The sequence below is a fragment of the Meriones unguiculatus genome, chromosome 16, assembly GCF_030254825.1.
Source record: "Meriones unguiculatus strain TT.TT164.6M chromosome 16, Bangor_MerUng_6.1, whole genome shotgun sequence".
Lineage (NCBI taxonomy): Eukaryota > Metazoa > Chordata > Mammalia > Rodentia > Muridae > Meriones > Meriones unguiculatus.
The window spans coordinates 39,925,970-39,943,596 of NC_083363.1; the positions used below are offsets into that span (position 1 = coordinate 39,925,970).

Here is a 17,627-nt window from a genome sequence, read left to right on the forward strand (position 1 = left end):
CTAGCTGAGATTATTGGAGTTACTTATAGAAGAGACTCAAAGGCAAGTGCACCATAGAGAAGCCTGCCAGTGAGAGCTACATTCCTAGCGCCACCGGCACAAATGCCAAAAAGTGGGGCTTGGGGGAGTCTCCTTTCTACAACCCTGCTGGAGAAGGTTGTAGCCTTCAGCTGTGTGTGTGCGCACGTGTGTGTGTGTGTTCATCATCCAATGCCTCCCTTGATCACTTTTCTACTTTGTTTTGGGGATCCAGAGCTGGGAAGACCTCAGACTTCCGGGATCCTCTGTCCCTGCCTTCCCAGCACTGGGAATATGGGGCTTGCACCACTGGACCTTACTTATTTTCTAACGTGGGTGCTGGGGGTCTGAACTCAGGTCTTTATGTTTGTACTGCAGGCCCTGTACCAAACATCAACTCAGGCTCAACCAGTCACAAGTTTTGACCAGGTTTGCTTGCTTCTCGATGTTCCTTCAGATCATCAGAATTTATTTCCTTCCCTCCTAGGAAATGGGTGTAATCATCTCCCATATTTGCTCTGTCCCTTTTGTGAAAGGCAGGCACCATCTCAGGCTACTCAGTTCTATGAAAACAAAACAAAACAAAAAACAGCAATGCCCATATTACCAAGCGCTTGGCAGAAACACCGGATGCCTGTTTGCATCCCTTCCCACCCCCCCCCCCAAAAAAAAAAAACTGGAGAGTTTGCATTTTAACAGGACCTCCAGGTGTCTCATTTGCACATTAGAAGGGCAGACCGGAGGCCTCAAAGGGTACAGGTCTAACCAGTTTCCCTCAGCCCGTCTCATCCCCACTGGCAGGAATGGAAATTCTCTGTAGTTTTCTAAGTGTGATCCAAAAACCCGCAAGGGCTTCATTCTGGATTTCACTACAAACCTCTCCAATCAGATTGTGGGAACTGGCCTTTTTTAAAGAGAACAATCAGTCTGCTCACTCCCAGGTGACTTATTTACATGAAAATTGGAGAGCAACAGATGCCTGCCCAATTCTTTTCCTTGAAACGTTCGCTAGGTGAAAAGCAGCCCTATCTAACTGAGTTTGGCCTAAAGCAGCCCATAGGAAACTATATTACTCCCCAGAAGAAAAAGAAATGGTCTTGTTAAGGCTAAAGAAACTCCACTTTAGGCAAAACACCTATCTTGGTACCCACCAGCCATTTGTCCCTGACTCCAGTCCCTGGACACTTTTTTCTGTAATCCTGTCTCAGTGACTCCCACCCAAAATGAACAGCCCTGACTATCTACTTGTTATGATATGACCGACTTTTTTTTCCTACTGTCATTTGCTCACCCAGCTATCCAGTGATTGTTTGGGGCTGCCTTAACCACTTAACTTGGCAGAACAGAACAGCTTTTACTGGCTTGCATAGATACTGAAGGTCTTCAAGTGGTTTCCCCTTTAAAAGTCCTTCTGCATCTGCACAGCAGTCTCAGATTTGGCTCAGAGATTGTTGGTCCTGCTAGCAGCTAATCAATAAACCTTTTAATTATAATTGGATTGAGTCTGTGGCCTTTTCCCCAGGGTCAAACTCAAGTCTCTCTCTTGGCCCTTCACATTTCTGAAGCCAGTCATTCTCCTGCCTGCGTGACAGTCACCTGGATTAGGCAGTCCCAACTGTTGCTTCTATTTCTTTTCCTTCTGTTTATCCTCCCACATCCTCCATCCTCACTCTTGCAGCCTTCCAGTTCAGCTCATTTATACTCCTCAAAGGAAGGCAGACCAAACCAGGAGACCTTTTTGTGTTACAAAAAAAAAAAAAAAAAAAAAGCAATTATTATCAGCTTTGATCAGAACTTTACATGTTTTAGTATTTTATGTTTTGTTTTGTTGTTTCAGTTGTTTTGGGTTAGTTTTTAACAGTATTTCATACATCCCAGGCTGAACTCCCCCTTTGTCCCAGGCTGGCCTCCAGCTTGATATACATCCAAAAATCACTCTGCCTTCACCTGTGGAGTCACGGGATTTGGAGACAGGCACCGTCACACCCAGTTTCAAACAAGTTATAACCCCGATCCCTGTATGGATATCTTGAGACTGGGTCTTACTATGTATGTAGCCCAGGCTGACCTTGAATAACTGTCTCCCTGCCACACTTCACTGTCTCTGTGTGGGTGTGTGGTGTGCGCTTGTGCACACGTGTGCACACATATGTGAAGGCTGGAGTTGGATATTATATGCCTTCTTCAATCAGTCTACACCTTATTTTTTGAGACAGGGTGACTTGGCTCAACCTGGTGCTTATCAGTTCAGCTAGCATGGCCAGCCAGCAAGCCCTAAGGCTCCTCCTATCTCTGTCTGCCCAACACGGAGACTGCAAGCACCCTTGCAGTGTCATGGAGCCCTGTACTTTACTGTATTAGGGAGGTATCCAAACTTGGGTTCTCGTGCTGGTGTGGCAAATGCTTTACTGACTGGGCCCTCTCCGCAGGTTGACCCTAAGGTCTTAGTCTTCCAGCCTGTGACTGAGTGCTGGGTCTCAGGTGCATGCCACTGCACTTATTGTTATGTCCTTTAAGAAAGTAGCATGGTACATTGTCTTCTGGACATTTGATCACAGTACACCTACTGGAGGTTTGGGCTTTAGATGGTGGTACTGAGTTCAGTGCTGAGTTCATGGCTGAGTAGACTGAGGTAGTAGGTCCTGGATCAATACCACTGAAGAGTTATCTGTCCCAAGACACTTCCTGTACCTCTATGCTTCCTGGCCAATAGGAGGTAAGCAGCTTTCTGCTGCTGTGTCTTCTCACCATGTTTCTGCCTTGCCATCAACAGAAAGCAAGAGAGTCAGTAGACCATGAATCTTCAGAAACTATGAGTCAAGGTATATCTTTCCTCCCTTAAAGCAATTGTCCCTCTCAGGTACTCTGTTCTGGTGTTAAGAAAGTGTCTAATACGCTTAACTTTACAAGCCTATTTTCATCCATAAAATGGGTACAATGAAAGGTCCCTGTTTTACAAGACAGATATAAAGAGCCAATAAAGCAACATAAAGAGTACCTTGTAAAACAAAACTAGAAATTTGAGTTATTAGTAAAACCATCCCAAGTTACTAACAATTTATAAACTTAACCATAACACTAATTAATGAATAGATTGCATTTCTCAGAGTCCTGAAACCTCTGAAACAATGAAAACCTGGCACAATCTGTTTCTTCCCCCACTATCACCGACTTATTCGTGTTGCATTTTTCTTTTTGTTTGTTTGTTTGTTTCTTTGAGACAGGGTTTCTCTGTGTTGCCCTGGCTGTCCTGGAACACCCTTTATAGAGCAGGCTGGCTTCAAGGTCAGAGTTCCTCCTGGCTCTGTCTCCTGATGGACTGAATATGTGAGCCACCACCACCGTCTGGCCTCTGAGTTCTTGTCTTTTACCAACAAAAGGGAAGGGAGACCCAGCATGAGAAGTGGGGCATGCCGGGATGTTCTTCTAGAAAGCAGCCTCATGGAGATGGGTGAAGCCAGAAGATGATGCCCAGCTGCTGGCATGGGTACTGCTGTGTTCATGGTATCCACTTCCAGGTTCTCACCGAAAGAGGAAGTTAAAATTGCTAGAGTCTGGTCATTGGAATTCTGCAGAGGGAGGCTCCAAGCTAAGGGGAACCCGCACTGTGAGCTTGAGATATCCCACCAACACAAGACCACACCTGCCTCACTGCTGAGAAAGCCCTCTGGAGTTCGTCGGGGGCTTGGAGGCTTGGAGGCTTTTACCATCCTACAGGTAACAAATAACCTCGAGGAAGAGGAAGTAAGAGCCTAAGACTAGGAAAGGCTTGGCAGTCCCACCGCACTTCACGTGCCTCTCCAAAAGGGACTTTTGCTAACTCGTGATTTACAGATTGGACGTGAGGAAGGTTTCAGAACACACATACTTCCCCAAGGCATGAACAGGGCTAGCACTTGAGCACAGAGGCAAAGGGGGAAAGTTAAATAGTAAATACACGCAAACCACTCAGGTAACAAACACCTAATATTTATTAATAAATTAGTATACTTGAAGGCATTTTTCTGATATCAGTTCCTCACCACTAAGCCCGCCCACACAAAGGCAGTCCACGCTCACCTTTGCATTAGGGTCTGACAACTGAGCATTAGAGGGCGGGCTGGTAAATGAGAGCATAGTTGCAAATTTATCAGACAAGAGTTCTTACAGCTGCAGCCATTTTTAATTAAAGTGATTGAATGATGAAGAAAACCCAGCAAGGCCGTGAGGGCAAACTGAAACTATTGAGTATGCATATTTGTAAAAAAGAAGAAAAAGAAAAAAAGAAAAAGAAAAAGAAAAAAAAAGAACAATATCTTTCAGAGCGAAGCTGGCACTCAAGGTTGACTTTCCAAGGTGGAGCAGAGGTGTTTCTAAAAAGATAAAGATCAAGTTCTTTGGTGGCCCAGGTGTCAAGCCACTGAAACAGCAAGTCCTGATGACTTGAGGATTTCATTCTCCAGCCCAGAGTGTATTAGCATTAAGAGGCGCACAAGTTATCAAGCAGGGTACGACGTCCCAGAAGAAAACCGTACGATCAGCGATAGATAGTGTGGTCAAGTTTCAGCCATGAATATGAACTATACATCAAGACGTGAAAAAGATAACTCAAAGTCTACTCATATTGCAGTAATGAACAGGATCTCAAATTCCCTCAGTCCTTAAGAACACTTGTATAGGACAAACAGTAAGACACAGAGTAATCGTTATAATAATAATAAAAAAAAAAAAAACAAAGTCGGTGTGGGCGTTGAAAGACTTATGTCTGCTTATAGAAGTCACAAGATGCCATTAAGTTTTTAAGAAGTTAAGAGTCTCAGAACCCAGCATGTGGGAAAAGTCACACTGCATTTACGTTAAGTTTTTAAAGTGCACAGAACAGTTTTGAAAATACGTAAGAAGGCAAAAATGGAGACTATATGGAACTTAAAAAAAAAGCTTTAGTGGTGGGCATTTTTCAACAGTTATACATTGAAAAGGCTTTATAAATTCACTTTCAAGAAGTGGAAAAAAGAGAAAGGAAGGAAGGAAGGAAGGAAGGAAGGAAGGAAGGAAGGAAGGAAGAAAGAAAGAAAGAAAGAAAGAAAGAAAGAAAGAAAGAAGGAAGGAAAGAAAGAGAAAACTCAAGAGCCGGTCATATACTCCGTTAAACACATTCATACACGCACACAGCGGAACACAAAAGTCAGAAACAAAATGAAACCACCCTGCCAGTAGATTGCTTTGCAGAATGCAGTGCCCCTGTGTTCTACAGTAGGTCAGGAAGATGGCTATACACGGAGTCCAGGAGGGTCTGGCTGGCTTCTTGGCTCTTGACCCCGATAATCTCGAAGAGACGGTCCAGTTTGTCCTCAGCCTGGGGAATCTCTTCAATCACCCGCAGCTCCTCAGGATTCAGGACGTGCAGCATATCATCAAAGATGGGCTGCAAGTCACAGGGGTCCAGGCGGACCTGCCGCAGCACTGTGTCCTTCTTTTCTGCAGGGAGCGGAGGGAAGAGAGAGAGGGAGACAGATGAGAGGGACTGGAGTGACAGGTGAGGAGCAGCTCCCATTCTGAGCCTTGTAGGTTCCTTTCAGCGTGAGCGAGTAACCCAGTACATGTTAAATAACACAAGCCTCTTTATTTGCGTGGCACCTAAGGACAAGATTTGCAGGCATGTGGTGACCCAAGTCTGTTATCCCAGGTAGAGGCAGGGAGGTCAGGAGTTCAAGATCACCTTCTAGCCTGAGCTACATGACTCCCCGTCTCAAAATTATGTGTGTTTATATGTGTGAATAGGTGCACGTGAATGCAGGTACCCTCCCAAGCCAGAGGCATCGGAGCCTCTAGAACTGGACTTACAGGTGTTTGTAAGCCACCCAATGTGTGTTCTGGGGATCGGGTCCTCTGCAAAATCAGTCTGTGTTCTTAACCTCCGAGCTAGCTCTCCAGGATTCTTAACGTGTTAACCATGTGAAACCTGCCGAGTCTTTAATGGCATCTAAATTCTTCTGAAACTCAGGAAATAAAGTGTTGACATGCTTGTGAACAAAAGTCCCAAGCCAATGTACTATGCTTCTCTCTCTTTATAATACTTAAAACCTTTCTAATACTTATAAAACATATATATATATTTTAAATTTATGTGTATATGTGTATGTGCCTGAGTGAGTTTATTTGCATGATATGCAAGCACTGTCCAAGGACACCAAAAGAGGGCAAAATCCTCTGGAACTGGAGTTACAGGGGGTTTGCAAGCTATCCTGTGGGTGCTGGGAACTGAACCCAGGTCCTCTGCAGTAGCAGCAAGAGCTCTTAACCTTTGCGTGTGTCTTCAACCCTGGCATTGCAATGTTTCAAAAGCAGGCCCCTGGGCGACTAAAGGCACTTAAAAGAGAAAATGTTTCTTGGGTCACACTGTGCAGTGAAGAATTGCAACGTCTAATAAAATCATCAAACACTTTCTTTGTAATAAGATTAATCTATTGTAACATAAATTACAATGGAAATATTTCATATAAAAGAAATTATCTAAATATGCAAAGTATATGAAACACGAAGCATCTTAAAAATGAAATGTAGAATAAATCTCTAAAAGCACTCTTCACTGAAATGTAATGAAGACTTGCCTAAAACGCAGAAAACTTCTGGCAAAACTCTGTCATGGGTATAGTGTGTAATCAAATTCACTACCCTGCTATCAAGGCTGTGTGAGGTGGCCCATGCTCAGAATCCCACTATTCTGGATACTGAAGAGGCAGAGGCAGGAGGGTGATAGCCAATTCCAGGCCAACCTGATCTACCCAGAGATTTCCAGGTTAGCCAGGGATGCATTGGGAGACCCTGTCTCAAAACAAAGCCTAAACAAAATTAAAAAAAAAAATTTTTTTTTTAACACTGTGTTTATCTCAGGCTGTCCTAAAACTTACTATGTAGCTGAGGATGGCGGAATTTCTCTCTTATTCTTCCTGTTTTCTTTTGTTTGAGACAGAATCTCAGGCTGGGCTGGAACTCTGCCTGCCTCTGCCTCTTGAGTGCTCGGGTTTAAAGGCATGCACCACCACGCCTTGCTGACTCTGGGTTTCTTATCTTCTCAGGTGCTAGGATACCAGTTGAGTGCCACCATGCCCTGTTTTTATGGTGCTGGGGTTCATGGATGCTAGGCAAGCACTTTGCCAACGAAGCCATGGCCCTAGCCCCCCACTACATGTAACCTAGCTTAGGGTGAATTTTAGGGTCCATTTTAGACATGAAAACTACTTCTGATTTTCCAGATGAGTTATACTTTTAATCCTTAGACTTAGCAAGTATGGTCTATAATTTTCAAAATCAGCTATACTGCATTTTAGCAGAGGTCCCCCAAGTATACATTTGATAGCATCCTGAGGACAGAAGGTCTGTGTCAAAGCTGGCTCCGGGGCACAGCTGTAAAGACTTTCTAGGTGTGTTCACGTCAACTAGTGATGTGGCTTCCTTGAGGCCACTTTTATCTCGGAGGTCTTTCTGATCAGGTCATACAATTGGCCCAGCTACAACTGCTCTGTGGGAGGTGGCCAGGGGGATGGCCCCAGGCCTCAGAGATGCTGGTACCTTTGGTAATAAAGGAGCCGTTCCTGCTCAGTGCCGATGAACCACTGGACGTGGAGTCGCAGCGTAGAAGGGGCTCCGACTCGTCGACGAAGAAGCCCTTGTTCTTGTCCAGGGGCGAAGGCTCCACTGTGAGGAGAGCAGAATTCTCAAGTTTCACGTTGGGACTGGGAATGGGGCTCGGGCTAAGCGGGCTGGGGCTCATGGGGAGTGCCAGTTTGTCGGTTTCCAACTGTGGAAAGAAAAAAAAAAGTAACTTTATTATATATAATCAAAATTATAAAGGGATACAGTGAAATCAAACCTGCCTCCCTTGACACTTTTTGTTTACTATTTTTGATTCTTCCATTTATGTACATTTTCATTACATTAATTTTAAACACATACACGCTTTTAGACAGTGTCTTACTATGTGGCCCAAGCTAGCTTTGAACTCACAGAGATCCACCTGCCTCTGCCTCCTGAGTGCTGGGAGTAAGGGTGTGTGCCACCTCCCCCTGCCCCAAACACAGATACTGTAATACTAAACATTAGGAGACCTGTAAGGTGATGCGTATCTGTACTCCAAGCTACTCTGGAAATGACAAATTTGGTGCCAGCTTGAGCTACAAAGCAAGGTACCTCTCTAAAAAAAATTAAAAAACAAAAACCAAGGCGCCTATGTATGCATTGTTTTGGTTACCTTTCTTATTGGTGTGATAGAATACTCAGACAAAAGCCACTTAAGGAAGAAAGGGTTTATTCTGGGCTCAGCTCACAGTTCAAGGCATACCCATTGTGCCCGGGGAAGTCGGGGCAACAAGGGCTCCAGAGAGCTGAACACATGGCACGCAAAGTCAAGAAGCAGAGAGCAATGGGTGCAGGAATTCTAGTGCTAACTTTCATTATGCAGCCCAGGACCCCTGCCTTGGGGGCGGTCCTGTTCACAATTGAGATGGGTCTTCAGGTGGGTAATGGTGGTTCATGCCTAGCAACATGGAAGGCCAAGAGGCAGAATGGCATCTGTGGGTTTGGGTCTAGCCTGGTGGGTTTTAGGTTAGACCCTGTGTTTGTGGCCCTTCTCCTTTGAAAGAGAGAAGAAAGTGTGTGTGTGTGTGTGTGTGTGTGTGTGTGTGTGTCTGTCTGTCTGTCTGTCTGTATGGGGGAGGGGGGATTCCTTTTTACACCAGTCAACATTTCCAGAGGTCCATTTCTGAGCGATTCTAGACTCTGCCAAGTTGACAACAGGAACCACCATATTTACCAAGCTGTTCTCAGGGAAGTGGAGCTGGGCACAGGTAAGAAGAAACTTAAACACTAACAACCAAAAGGAGTCTTAGATCGTATCCAGATGTTCTCCTCTGCCATGAGCTGAATTTCACCCCAAATGTATACACGGACATCCTAACTGCAACACCATTACAGATAAGGCCACTATGTCTGGCGTTCTTGAGAGAGAGAGAGAAAGAGAGAGAGAGAGAGAACAGGACACAGGTACACAGAAGAGAGCCCCTTGAAGGCACCAGCTTCCAGTGAAGGTGAGAGGCCCAAGAAAGCACTGCTTCTGATTTCGGGTGTCTAGGCTCCAAAAAGTGGGTGAAAGCAAGCTTCTGTTGTTGAAGGCACCCCGTTTGTGATGCTTTGTTACTGCAGCTCCAGCAAACTATAACAGACCCCCCAGACCTTAGCATAACTGTCGCCGCCCAGCATGTAGGCAGCACCACCTGCCAAAACGAGAACAAAGACCTACTCCACCGAAGTCCATAGTTTTGGGAAAGCCCCTAAATGTACCAACCTTGCTTTCTGGCTTCCGCAGTTCTGCTTCTGTCTAACTGAGGTATGTTAACCCAGCGTGTGGTTTTCTGCTGAAAATCTCCCCTTGGGAAGGGCTTGGGGCTGCTCTCAGTGTGGTGGCTGGCCAGTTAATAAAGCCTTTCTGTCGTCTTGAACCTGCGTCCTAGTGGGTCTTCTCTGGTGGCTACCTCATCACGAAACTAAGACAATATCCCAAACAGGTAGAAACTTCAGCCTGGAGATGTGAAGTAACTTGTCTGTTTTTTAATTGTATGAATATGTGGGGTGGAGGTGGGAGGTGGGGAAGGCACACTAGTTCAGGTACCCACAGAGACCAGAAGAGGGTGATAAATACCCCAGAGCCGAGCTGTAGATGAGCAACCAGAGGTGGGTGCTGAGAACCAAAATGAGGTGGTCTGCAAGAGGAGTGCACGCTCTTAATAGCTGAGCCATCTCTCCAGCCCTCCCTTTCCTTTTCAAATACTTTTTTTTTTTATTTATGTGTCTCTCTGTGTGTATGCCATAGGTGTGTACGTGCTTTCGAAGGTTGTAAGAGGGCATCAGATTCCTTGGAGATGGAGTTACAGCCATTCAGCATAGGTCCTGGGAATCAAACTTGGGTCCTCTGGGAGAGCAGTCAGCACTCTTACCCACTGAGCCATCTCTTCAGGCTTAGTTACGTGCTTTCTTAAGTTCCAACAGGCATGAAGCAGAACTAAACAGACCGAAGGTTTCCTGACTTGTCATTTCCGGAGACTGACAGCAGAGAACAGGGGAGCCCCAGTCCGAAGGATGCAGCAGAGACCCCAGGGCTTGCTCTCCACAGTGGGGTCACAGCAGTAGAAGGAGCCAACTAACTAGACAGTTCAGACAGAGACAGTTAAGTTCCACACCATCCTGCCTGCTCTGTGAAGAATGGTTTTAGGGGGTGAGAAGCTGGGGACGTGGATTGATGCTCCTACAGTATCGAAGTGAGGGATGACCACAACTTATGCCAAGAAGGAGCAGTGGAGATGGCAGTGTGTGTGTGTGTGTGGGGGGGGCACTTGGGGATACAGTGTATACACTCACTCTATGGGTGAAAAGACCAAAGCCCAGAGAGGGTACATAGTTACCCTGAGAAAAACCAGTGTTCGTTTTGAGTCTATTTGACCTCTCCACTCTGCCCTTACTTTGAAAAAGAAAATGCTTTAGAATCCCATCAGGCATTTAAGTAATCCTCTAGCTCATTGACTTTATAGCTTTCCGGGCATAATGGTTAACACCAATTGTCAAGTTGGCAAGATCTACAATCACCTAGAAGACAAACCTCTGGGAATGCTTGTGAGGGTAAAAAGAGTCACTCTAAATGTAGGAACTATTCCTTTGCTGGCCAGAATACCAGGCCAAAGAAAAAGAAGCAGATGGGGCTAGAGAGATGGCTCAACAGTTAAGAATACTTGCTGAAAAGACCAGAGTTCAGTTCCTAGCATTCACAAATGCCTAAAATGTCATCTCCAGAGGATCTCACGCCATCCTCTGGTCCTCACAGGCTCCCCTATATACGTGGTATCCACATACCCACACATAGACATAAATGAAAATAAAATCAATATTTTTAAAAAGAAAGTGTGAGCTGAGCACCAGCATCCATTTTTGGCTGCCTCAAGCTACTGGTGCCATGCCTGGGCTGGGTCTCCTTGAACCGTAAGTTATTATAAACCCTCTTACATTGCTTCTCGCCAGGCATTTGGTCATGGCAATGAGAAAAACAACAACAACAACTAATATACCTAGCATGGATAAGTATCCAGGAAGCAATTGGCCAGTCACACAGGACAGGGCTGAGAAGACCACCACACACTCTCTGGAAGCCATTGATGGTCACCCGGAGAATCCCCTGTCATTCTCAAAAGCCCTTCAAGTAAGAGGCTGTCGACCTCTCCAGACAAAAACACTGACTCTGATTTGAAACGGATTACATTAAAGGGTTACATAAGACACGAAGCAGGCATGTCTGCCTTTCACTACTCCTAGCGACTGAGACATTTTCCGAAAGTGATTGAAGAGCCAGCTGTCAAGGCCACCGATTCCTGCAAACCACTGACAACCTCGCAAGACGCTCCTGTAAAGCGCCACCCACCGCTGGCTCTGTTTCCAGAGTGGGCTCCAGAAGTGGTTAACATGCAGGCCCAGAGGGGACTTTCTGATCACCAGATAAGGGTTATACACATGCTGTGAGTTTTCATTCAACAGGCCCTGGCATAGGGTGCTGCTCCCTAAAAATGCACCCAGTCACTCATTCATGCCAACATCCTCCTTTGTGCCCCCAAGTGACAAAAGAACACTTGTCTGCCTGGTTCTCAGGGACATTACGCTGGTGGAATGGCCCATCAATATAGTACACTGTTCTTGGGGGAAGAAAGAAAAAAAAAAGGAAAGCGCTTCCCACCCACAAATTCATGCCAATGAAGACATCCCACCCACCTATTTCCTGCATTCATTTCGGACTTTCGATCTTTGTTCTCTGAGCAACTTTGCGAGAAGCTGGATAACAAGTACCAGGTTTCCAGCATAACTGCACAAGGCATTGAGCTGATGCCCCTGTTGTTAACAGGAGCCAGGTGAATATGAAGGTGCTCCAGTGAGGGCCCCAACGTCATCACATTGGAGATTCCGAGTTAGTATGGCTAAAGCCAGAGATCACGTGATACGAATCCTTCTAAAAATCTACTCTCTGGCTCTGGGCGGCTGGCTGCATTCTGGATCTAATTGATAGCTATTTGTATTTTTCCCCTGTAAGCTCATAGAAGTGTCTTTCCTCCTCTTACCTAATATTTACAACAGCTCCCGAAGCTGCTTTGCAACCCTGTATTAGGTATTATGATCCCTGAAATACCTCCAACAGTAAGCACCAGGCTCTTCGGGAGGAAACAATTACTCTATTAATTATGAAAGTTTGCAATTTGGCATTTTGAGTTTATAGCAACAAAGAGCATCAGTATTAAGATGACAATGTTATTTAAAAGAGAAGCTATGTTTTGTTTTTGTTTTTGTTTTTGTTTTTTTTTTTAGACATAATCACATACAGCCCAGGATGGCTTCTAACTCACTATGCAGCCAAGGATGACCTTAAACATCTGATCCTTTTGTGTCTACAGTCGTGATTTTGCCAAGATGGAGAATCAAACCCAGGGCTTTGTGCCTAGTAGACAGTAACCCTGCAAACTGAGCCACATTCCCAGCCAGAGAAGACACCAAAACAAGAAAGCTGATTTCCTCAGAAGAGAGTCACAAAACAGAGTAACTTAGTTCATTCCTTAAGCATCTTTGGGCTCTCCAAATTATCTGTGGGGGCATATTAATTTTGTAATAGAAAAAGAAGGCGTGTTGCTTTTTTAAAAGCATCCGCGCTGATAAGTCTATCTCCCTTCTACTAATTTGAAGCTGTTGTGGCTGGGGCAACTTGTGCTTATGTTGGGTTGAAAACCAGGACTCCTGGCAGCATGTCTCTGCAGCTCCGGCCCTCTGAATTTTCATGAAGTATTCATGGGCCCAAACTTCTCAAACACCCCCAGCTTACTGAAGAGGGGGAGCACCCTGAGACCTAGATGAAGGGCTCTGGGAAAACTCAGCCAGGAAGGAAATGTATACACCAGATAGTTGTTGCTTCTCCAGAAAAACGAGGAAACCGTGGTTCTTTTTGCTTTAAAAGCTGTGAGATGAGTTAATCATGAGACAATCGGAGAGAGAGCCAGGGAGGCATGGGAAGAGGAGGAACAGGGCAAAGGGGAGAAAACCTCCCGAGGCAGTCCAAACCATAAGCGTTCTATTGAGTGCCCTTGCAGAACATGCTATTTTGTTTGGCCCCATGAGTCCCTGGTGCTCCTCCCGATTAGTCTCCGTGCAGGTACAGTTAGTACGTCCAGATGCTTATTCATCCAAAGTGGTAGGGAGGGTAGATAAACAGCTGCCCTTACCTTACAGCTGAGTCAGCCCTCCAGCCCCGTGGCTGCCGTGGTTTCCTTTTAGAATATCAGCAACATGGAAGGCAGAGACACGTCTAAACGGATGTGATAGACACAGGAGGGGCTGGGGCCCGAGCATATCTCAGGACTGTGACAGGGCATCTACCTTGTGCTGGAGCACGGCGGCCATCCTCTTGTCCCATTTCCACAGAGTTCTTGCAAGTTCTCCCAGTTTCAGGCAGAGGAGCCCACTCCGGGTCCTCAACTCAACTGGAAACCTCCACTGCTGTTATGATGCTAGAAACTCATGGCTGGCCCTTCCAGAATAGGGAAGCTGCCCTGTTCCTTGGCTACTGGGGATGGTGAGCCATGCACACTGAAGGAAAACCTTTCCACACCTTATTAGTGACAAGGGTGATGTCAAATATCAAGCAAGATTTCGAGTTGTCTACTTTGCTTCTTCCCCATAACCTGGCAGCAGCTCTGAGTGTCCTTTGCAAGCAGGAGTAAGTACCTGTCCTAAACTCCCTCGGTGCTTCTTCGGAGTGCATTTGCTGTTCCCCACATTTAAATGCTCAAGAAATCAAATGAAATTCAAAGGTCTCTGAAGTCCCAGAAAAATCACCACCAGGGAAATAGGAGACATCCCATTAACCAGCTGTGTGGTCTTAGGAAAACCACTTCCCTAGTCAGACTGGCTTGTATATTTTTCCCAAACTCAAAAGCGAATGTTAATTCACCTCTAAGTTGCTTCGACTCAAACTCTCTTGCATACTGCTTCTTTTATTATTGCTATTACATTCTCTTAACCCCACTCCCTGCCATATGACCAAATCCCTTTCTCCCTCTTTGCCAAGTTATCCCTATTTGGTTCATTCATCTAAGGCTACCGGAGTTATTGTTGGTTACTACCCAATTACGATCTCCCTGTGGTTGCACAATCTGTATTCACAAAATGAATTAACGACTTTGATTCATCAGTGATTCCCCCAAAATGAAGCATTAATTATGCAGCCTGGATGCTCCTTGCCAGCCTGTTAAAACAGTTCAACTTAACGCCTTAGGCCCCGGCACGCCCCAGATGAATACCGCCATGCCCTCTCCCCTATGAGGTAGCCATGGATGCCTGGTGGTCTCTAAGGAAGTCTCTGATACACAAAAGCCACCCTTTCCCCCTAACATTCCCTCAATGGCTCATCTGCCACCACGAAGGACGGGAAGTTCTCAGATTACTGGTGAAAAATCTCTGTCATTTTAATAATGGTTTCAAGAGCGTCCTTTGCTAATGGCAGCTGAAACTCAATGATTATTCCCTGAGTTGAATAGCTGGCCACCCAGATTCCATAAGAAAGAACTTTAAGCCATATCCAGGGTTTGGGGTGTAGCTCAGTTTGTAGTGTCTTCATCTAGCATGCTCATGCACTTGGGTTTGATATTCAGCACCTCATAAAACTGGGCACATACCTGCAGTCCTAGCATGGAGGTGAAGGTAGGAGGGTCAGAAATTCAAGGTCAAGCTTAAGAGGAGCCTGGATTATAAGACCCTATCTTTGAAAAGAGTAGGAGAGAATGAGAAGAGCTGGCGGTCACAAAATGCCAAGCTGAATCTGTACAAGCTGTCTGTAATCTACTGCCGAGGAATGAAAACCCCACAGTGCTTAGAGAAGCTGAATCCCATAAACTCAGGCCAGGAAAAGCTGTCCTGGCCTCTGGGCAGTGGAAGGGTTGATCAGCCTGGGCTGCCTGGGCATGGAACTCAGAGGCCTTACCCTCCTCCGGCTGCACAGCTGCTCTAGAATAGCAGCATTGAATGAGGGATCCTGTAAACACCACCCGCTTTGACTGAGACCAATAATTTGTTTTCTATTTGAAAACAGTTCAGATCCCAGCAGACCAGAGATGGACCAGTTAAGAAAAACAAACACACTGAATTTCCGCTAAAGGTTTATCTCAAGGGAATTACAGTCACAAATAAGTATAAAATGACAACTATGTAGGGAGCGTGATGTTATCTCAAGCCTCTTTCCCCTGCTGTCCCAGCTGCTCATATAATGAAGATGAAATTAGATTTCAGACCATCCGCAGGTCCGTGGAGGAGTCTCAGCTTGAGCCCTATCTTGCTTGCCAGGTCAGTATTTTGTAATATCTGACTGCATCAAGTCCACTGGTCCTTATGTTAGACAACAAGAAATCAGATGACAAAGCAATAAAGAAGTTGAATTCAGGGCTGGGGAGACTTGGTGCTCACAGGTTAAGAGCACTTGTTGCTCTTGCAAAGGACCCAAGTTTGATTCCCAACACCTACATAGTGGCTTGGCACCCTCTGCCAGTCCAGTTTCGGGTGATTCCATCCTTTTTTTGACCTCCACAGGAACCAGGCATCTGCTTGCAGTGCACACACTCATGTGCAGGCAAAACATGCTATGTGTTCCCAGGAGTTCAGATAAGGAGGGTTAGCAAGCTGATCATAACAAAATTTTATCTGAATCTACTTTATTCCCAAGCTCACAGACTAAACAATGCCTGAGATAATGATTTCTTAACAACCCCTGATGAAAAACAAAAGGCCATGCACTTGAAAGAGAGCAAGGAAGGAAGGGGTATGGGAAGGCTTGGGGGAAGAGGGAATTGAAGTAATTACATCATAATCGCAAAAAAACAAAAACAAAAAACAAAAAACAAACCACACACGCTATCTTCATTAAAAGGAAGAGTAGGTTTCCTTTACATTTTAAACGAGAAGAAACAATTGTTTTTAAAATTATTTTTATTATTACTTATTTGTGAGAGTGTGTATGTGGGGTGTGTGTGTGTATGTGTGTGTGTGCTCGAATGTGGTCAGAGAGGTATCAGATCCCTTGGAGCTGAAGTTACAGACAGTTGTGAGCTGCCTGATGTTGGTACTGATACTCGAACTCAGGTCTTCTGCTAAGACAATAAGCTCTCTAAATCACTGGGCCATCTCTCCAGTCCTGGCAATGACTTTTAAATTATATTCTGAAGTGTGAATTCTTGCTGAACCAAACTTAGAACAAGGAGTCCTGCCTAAAATAAACCAAGTTTCCTGAACTTTTTTTTTTTTTTTAAGATAGGGTTTCTCTGTGTAGCCGACTGTCCGGGAACTTGAGCTGTAGACCAGGCTGGCCATGAACTCATAGATCTGCCTGTTTTTGCCTCCCAAATGCTGGGATTAAAGGAGTGCCCAACCATCGACCAGCATAACTTTTTTTTTTTGCCCAAACAAAAAGTTCATAGATGGAAATGGCATGTTGATTTCCAGACCTTTTGGAAAAGATGGTCAGATCTTTAGAGTCAGAGAAATGGGAAGATGCATTGGGAATAGCCACATATACAAGCGATAAAGCAAGCATGTTGAAATAAAAGAATGATTGACAAGTTTTTTACTTTCTTTCCTTCTTTCTTCCTCTCTAGCCCAGCCTTGACCTCAGGAGACACTCGAAGAGGTGTGTTTATTGCCTAAGGAAAGAACTTTGCTAACACTTCCAGTCTAAATCACCAATTAGCAGGTGGACAGCACAGGCCCGTTACTGTCTAACCCTCCCCGGGGTCACTGAAGATCACGGGAGGGAAGTAAGGAGTAGGAACACACGCCAAGATGGGCCTCCCTGGGCACTCCCAGGCCAAACCACAAAAGTAGCATAGATTAGTAAACAAGAAGCCGGGAGTCAAGGTCCATAGCATCACTTTACCCACTATGGAGAAAAACTCATTGTTAACCTGGCCAGCCAATGCCTGAGGCCACTGGGAGACTGTCTGAAGAGACACTTTCTCCCTCCCTGATTAGTTGAGGCCCAGTTAGAATATTGTTACAACTTAAGTCTTACTGAAGACTGTGCATAAGTTAGCTGGGGGGTTAATTAGCCATGATAGATAGAAGCTTAAAACCCCTAAACCCAAATCCAGGTGTTACTGGAATGGGGCATCTGTGAGTTCTAACCATTCCTGAGAGTTTGTGTTTCAGAAAGCGCTCCCCAAAGATTATGCTATGTCAAAGTGTGAACAGTCAGTCTTTGCCCTAAGCAAAAGAACTCTTCATTTCCCGGGTGCACAGATGGAAAGCTGTGGGAAGCCACAAGACGTGCTTCAAAAGCAGCCAAAGCTGGTTGGAACCAGCTGGCTCCAGAGGGAGGGAGGGAGTGCCCCGCCCAGCTGCTGGGGCGGGTGTCTGCAAGCTGTCCAGGCTGCTGACAGCAAGGGTACTGCTGTTGCAGCCCTGAGCTGACTCACTGACGAGCTTTCTTAAAAATAAAGGAAGCGAGGAGGAGAGTAATCAGGCTTTCTCGGTTCTGTGTGGGAACCCACTCGAGTCTTAGATTCGCC

The 17,627-nt window shown here is 45.4% G+C and overlaps 1 protein-coding gene across 1 annotated transcript in view; it reads right to left on the reverse strand.

The window, feature by feature from the left end:
• Positions 1-3,966: 3,966 nt before the first annotated feature.
• Positions 3,967-17,627, reverse strand: part of Tnfrsf21 (TNF receptor superfamily member 21) — a 73,148-nt gene continuing 59,487 nt past the window's right edge. Inside the window, exons 5-6 of the mRNA XM_021650414.2 lie at positions 7,570-7,798; positions 3,967-5,475 (exon numbers count right to left, since the gene is read on the reverse strand). Coding sequence (XP_021506089.1) covers positions 5,246-5,475; positions 7,570-7,798 — 459 coding nt within the window. The 3' untranslated portion in view covers positions 3,967-5,245. The remainder of the gene's footprint in view (positions 5,476-7,569; positions 7,799-17,627) is intronic.